The sequence below is a fragment of the Lolium rigidum genome, chromosome 7 (assembly GCF_022539505.1).
Source record: "Lolium rigidum isolate FL_2022 chromosome 7, APGP_CSIRO_Lrig_0.1, whole genome shotgun sequence".
Taxonomy (NCBI): domain Eukaryota; kingdom Viridiplantae; phylum Streptophyta; class Magnoliopsida; order Poales; family Poaceae; genus Lolium; species Lolium rigidum.
Window position 1 is genome coordinate 111,807,488 of NC_061514.1, and position 5,603 is coordinate 111,813,090.

Sequence of the window (5,603 nt, forward strand, 5' to 3'; positions counted from 1 at the left end):
AAGAGGCATAAATGGTGTATCAAAGGAACAAGAAGGCTAAAGGAGACCCCCCACTTCAACAACAATCGAAAAAGGGTCTACAGCAGAAATCCGGTCTGCAGCCCGGTCCAACCGGGCCACCAACCGGCCAGTCCGGCGTGCTGCCCGGTCAACCGGTCGCCAACCGGGACGAGTCCGGCGCGCGGCCCGGTCGACCGGTCGCCAACCGGGCTCCAAACGAGGACCCAACAGATCCGGTTGCCGACCGGTCAACCGGCCTACCAACCGGAGAGTCCGGCGTGCGGCCCGGTCGACTGGTCGCCAACCGGAGGAGCTCCAGGACGACGCAAAGGGAATCCGGTCGCTGGTCCGGTCCGACCGGCCTCACCACCGGGCTGTCCGGTCTGTGGTCCGGTCAACCGGGTTTGTCGAGAGAAAAGCTGAGGTGGCAAGTGACCAACGGACATATTTCGAAGAACACTATAAATAGGCTTTCTCCTACCTCTGAACTGTTAGGCACTACACTACAAGCTGTTCTTGAGCTCTCTCTCTCTTACTCCATTGCTAGAAACACCAAAAGCCTCAGATCTCCCTCCTCCTCCACCCAAACTCAAATCCCTCCGGGGAATCGTTAGAGGAGGACCCGATCTACCGTTCTACCAAGCCAAATCTCATTCCCCCTTGTATTCATCGAGAAGCTTGCTTCCTAGGGTTCCTTGGAAACCCTAGGTAGGCAAGAGGAGTCCGGAAGCATCCGGGCCGTGGATTTGCTCCGGGCAAGATTGTGAAGGTTTGGAGGCTACCTCAAAGTCTACCACAAGTGAGTGAGCTATTCCTTCGTGGGATAGGCTCCGGAGAATAGGGTGTGCCTTCGTGGCGTGCGGAATCCTTCGTGGGACCTCCACCCCTCCAAACGTGACGTACCTTGTTGCAAAGCAAGGGAACACGGGAATACATCCTCGTCTCCGCGTGCTATCGGTTATCTCTAACCGAACTCCTTACTTGTGATTTAACCGCTCTGTGAGAGCCTTCGTGCTCGAGTTAGTTGTATCCTCGTATAGGTTGCTTCACCTAGTTTGCATTAGGCTCACCTTTATATTCCGCAAAGCCTAATATTGCAAAGAAAGAATTAAAACTTGTAGAAACCTATTCACCCCCTCCCCCCCTCTAGGTTTACCATCTCTATACTTTCAATAGGCAGGTGGAGAAGGAGGGACGGCGGAATCTGGGCAACAAGCCGGTGGGGTGGTGCCGGCGGCGAGAGAGATACGAGGGGTGGGGAAGATTTTGAGCGAGGTGGCGGTGGGGTTCGTGTGTCGAGTCGCCGACAGATCGGGCCCTTCCCCGCTTTTCACTCGTCGGAGTCCCCGATAGATCCCCGGGGGACCGGGGATGGTGTGGGCTCGCCGGATGGATTAAGGTCAAATCCGGACGAAAACGAGGAACCGGGGGCGCGACTGGGCCGAATTACGCCGTCTGGATGGAAAAAACGTCGCTCGGGGGCCTCATCGGGGAGACGAGTGGAGATGCTCTTAGGCCTTTTCCCTTTCCCAGTTCTCATCTCACGCTAATGGAAAAAGGGAAAGATGAGTCTGCATCGATCGCAGAACGCGACCGACTCCTCTGCCTCTCGACGCTCGTCCTCTCCTCCGCAGAACGCGATGGATCCTCTGCCGAGGTCCGCCTCCAGCGCCCCCGCCCGCAGCGCTCCACCTCCAGCGACCCAGCGCCCCCGGCTCCCTCTCCAACGGCCTACCGGCGACGGCGGCGCGGCGAGGAAAACCCTCTCCAGTCTCGTGCTCTTCCATGTCCCTGATTCAACTTTCTAGTAATTGCTTGCTAACTTTTAGTTCTGATTTTTGCATCTTAACTTTGGGAAGATTTCAGCTAGGTCATGGAGTGTTATAGAAATTGAAATTTCTAGTTCTGATTCTTGCATCTTAACTTTGGGAACGTGCATTTTCTGCTTTGAAAATTATTAAGATAAGGTTGCGCCATAAGAGTTTTCTAGTCAACATCGAGAGCGAAATCGCAGAAAAGTGCAGCTACGAGGATCCATTTCATCGGCGCAAAGAGACGAAGAGCGAATCTGTAGTGTGATCAACTACAATACTACATGGTTTCATGATATCCTGTAGTATCTAGTTCTTTTGTTTTGGTGTAGTTTATGTATATATTGCATCTAGAAATGTATTTTGTGGACAAATCAATGTAAAATTTCTGAAAATACTTATTGTTGTGCTATAATTTGGTGTTCCAAATAAAGTTTACATGTTATTTGGTTGCTTCGCCCCCCCAAAGATTTTTTGCAAGGTCCGCCACTGCCTATGAACGCATACGCGCGCACCCTACCCCTATGAGCATCTCTGAAAGACTGAGCCGGCATATTGGATATTGAAATTGACGAAGTTACCACAAGCACCTCGCTATCGATGTGAACGTCGCCTCCCACTGAATGAATATTTCGTCTTTATGAGACACAAATGTCAAACCTGGAGTTTGAACTCTGGTGCGCTGGGGATACAACCACCCTCCTAACTGTTAAAATATTGGGTCCACTTTTAATGGCCCATATAACCACCCAACCTCAGGTTAGTTCTCATAATTTCTAAAAGTTTTCAAAAGGCCAGAGATGATTAAAAGTTTTCTTAAGTGCCATTTAGGTCAAAGACCTTTATTTTCAACATTCAAATATACAAAGGAAAAAACCTCGGTAAAAAAAATTTACCATGCATGTGGAATACTTGCTTTCACTTCTCACTGACAAGCAACGGGTTCTATTTGTTCCCGTAACACGTGTGAATTGCAAGTGTGAAGCGCTGTGAGGATCTTAAAGTTGACAGTAGTACTTAAGCGCACACCCACACAATCACACATCCTTGCATCGCTGTGATTATCAGCAAAGATTGATCATCAACGATATGACCTGGCATTAAAATGGCATGCCCAAGCTGTATCTGAGTATACAACACCACTCACTCACTCTGAAAACCCTATGTACATTTCATGACCATGTAAAAACAAGAGGACAACTAGCCCTTGTTTGTTGGTCCTTCAAAAGGGCACAAATCCATACCCACAAGCTGACACCCTACAAATCCTACAAAATGCACACTACAAACAAACAATCGGAACACCAGTATTGAAGAGCTTTCCTGATTGGTGTACAATGTTAGCCTTTCATGCCTCTATCCTGAGAAGTGAGTTAAGGGAGGTGCTGTTGAACTTTTGGGCAAAGCCCCTGATCACCAGAATAACAAGATCCCGCATATGTCGTGTTTGCACCATCAAGTCAACTTCATTATCACCGTCAACAACAATCTTGAAACGGTGTTGATCATTGCGGTATAGTTCAACCTGAAAGGCTCAAATAACTGTTAGCACTGTCTTCCAAATATTTGTAAGGCACTAGTATATTCCGGGAAGAAAAAATGTACATACATATTATAATGGTAAGAACTTACATGGAACGGAGGGGTGTAGGTCCCTCGGGCTTCAGTAGTTGGAAACGATGTCTTGGATCCAGGCTTTACAACTTTGATCCTCTTTCTGTTGGCTTCCAAAATTCTCCGCTCCAAATGTCCCATCACTTGCGCCTGTTGGTATTGTTTTGGTAAAAAAGGACAAGTTATAGAGCGTAGTATGCTGGTGAGATTCGATGACGCAGAACATCAAAAGCTAGAGGATATACCTTTTTTGGTGTTCGGTCCTTGTCACACAAAACCTGTTCAGTGCAAAATTGACGCATCCAGTTAGTAAACAGAGAATAAACTTCGGTAGAGATAACACAATGTATAGCATTACTGTGAAGTTAGCAAACATTTTCGTAACATTTTCTTGAAATAATTAGTAGTCACCGAAATTATCATAGCCGTGGAATCTCTCGTACCTAGAATTTAGTAGGGCAGATACACAACTATTATTTCTCAGCAACAACCGTAAATAGGAAACTAAGCTGATTTCAACAGCATGTAGGGTGCAGATCAAACTATTCACGATAGTCCTGAACAATAAAAAGAAGGTAATTTAAAAAAAATTGTTGTCACCTCAAACTTGACAGAACCATCGTCAAGCTTCTGTTTCACTTCCTTGTAAATTTCAGGCTCTGTACAAGCGAAAGCAAAAAATTAATACTACGAACTAGTGAAGGGTATAACAACACAACAAAAAAACTAGTGAAGGGTATAACAACACAACAACAAAACTAGTGAAGGGTATTAATAAAATCGCAGTAACCAATAATAAAAAACATTTGGGGAAGATGATATGTATTCTTTTTTACAGGGATGAGGATAGGTAATTTGACTATACCAACAGCAATCGGCTCTGTTGAAGCAGAAACAGGTCGTCCCTCAACTCCATCCTCTCTCACAGGTGTGTAAATTGCAACAAGTCTGTACCCTACATCATCAACATTTGCTTCATACATCCTTCCATTTTCACCTGCACAAAAAGCCGAGCACAAGTAAGAGATCATGTAAAAGTGCCAGTTTAGAAGAATAGTTGATTGGTTAAGATTACGTGTCCATTAGGAGGTAAACATTAGAATATTGTTAAAACTTGGTACGCATCGATAATTTCTTTTACAATATCAACATACCAGGTATGGAGATAAGATCAGGGCTTCCAACCATTGACCTAAGCCACTGAATTTTGCTCTTGCCTTCTCTGCCTCCACTATAGGTACCCTGAACAGCATATAAGTTGGTGTGGAAACCTCTTCCTTCAATTTCCAGTTTTTCAATTTTAGGTATTCCTGTTAAAACCAAATACCATTGTTTATAATCTTGCTGTTAATTTGCATGAGGTTGTATACCAAATTATCAACAATCAGTAATGTTAGTGTGATTTGTCATTGGTGGGTCAAAATTGCAATAACCATATACCAACTAGTATTAATTTTCCCTAAGTGGACAAAACAACTTCAATGGAGAGGGCGGAAGTATGCACATGTTTAAGACACAAAAAATGTGTCTTATATATAAGCAGAAGAAAAGACCTGGTAAAATAGGGGAGGTCACAGCTGATACTGATTCACTGGATCGGCCAAATACATCAATAACAAAGCATTCACATTTGAGGCATCGGCCAATATCCTCAAATTGTACTCTGTATGACCGAGAGCACTCGGTAGCCAAAGGTTCAAAAGACAGGTCAGCTCCTGATTCATTTGAAGCAAACCTACATTCAAAGATACACAGTATGTGTTACATGCATATTGACTAAAGGGAAAAACAGATGTGGCTCGTTTATTACCATTGATATTTTATTTCTTTCTTGTAGTTACGCCATATATGTTCTTGAGTCTCATTGCTTGGAATTTGTTCAACTACAGTCAGTGTTTCCCTCTCGACTTGATTTCCTTTGAAAGAGAGGGTCTCAATTTGAAGTTGCTCTGCGACCAAAGGATTCAGTTTATATAAAAAATACGAACATTAAAGTAGTAACCATTAGGTTCATACATGTATAGCTTACCAGGAAAGATTATATCAGATGGTCCAGAAATCTTTTCTTCGCCGATGACCCCATCTGAACGAATAGGGGTATACCTGCCAAGTGTTACAAAGGCATACTGCATATTAGACATCAAGAAAGACCACTTCATAATTTTCCACCAAATTATC

The 5,603-nt window shown here is 44.6% G+C and overlaps 1 protein-coding gene across 1 annotated transcript in view; it reads right to left on the reverse strand.

Moving 5' to 3' along the window:
• Positions 1 to 2,885: 2,885 nt before the first annotated feature.
• The window catches only part of LOC124671849 (187-kDa microtubule-associated protein AIR9-like), a 7,281-nt gene continuing 4,563 nt past the window's right edge, over positions 2,886 to 5,603 (reverse strand). The window contains exons 2-10 of the mRNA XM_047208170.1: positions 5,455 to 5,528; positions 5,236 to 5,374; positions 4,979 to 5,160; positions 4,580 to 4,735; positions 4,291 to 4,422; positions 4,026 to 4,084; positions 3,671 to 3,703; positions 3,444 to 3,575; positions 2,886 to 3,336 (exon numbers count right to left, since the gene is read on the reverse strand). Coding sequence (XP_047064126.1) covers positions 3,160 to 3,336; positions 3,444 to 3,575; positions 3,671 to 3,703; positions 4,026 to 4,084; positions 4,291 to 4,422; positions 4,580 to 4,735; positions 4,979 to 5,160; positions 5,236 to 5,374; positions 5,455 to 5,528 — 1,084 coding nt within the window. The 3' untranslated portion in view covers positions 2,886 to 3,159. The remainder of the gene's footprint in view (positions 3,337 to 3,443; positions 3,576 to 3,670; positions 3,704 to 4,025; positions 4,085 to 4,290; positions 4,423 to 4,579; positions 4,736 to 4,978; positions 5,161 to 5,235; positions 5,375 to 5,454; positions 5,529 to 5,603) is intronic.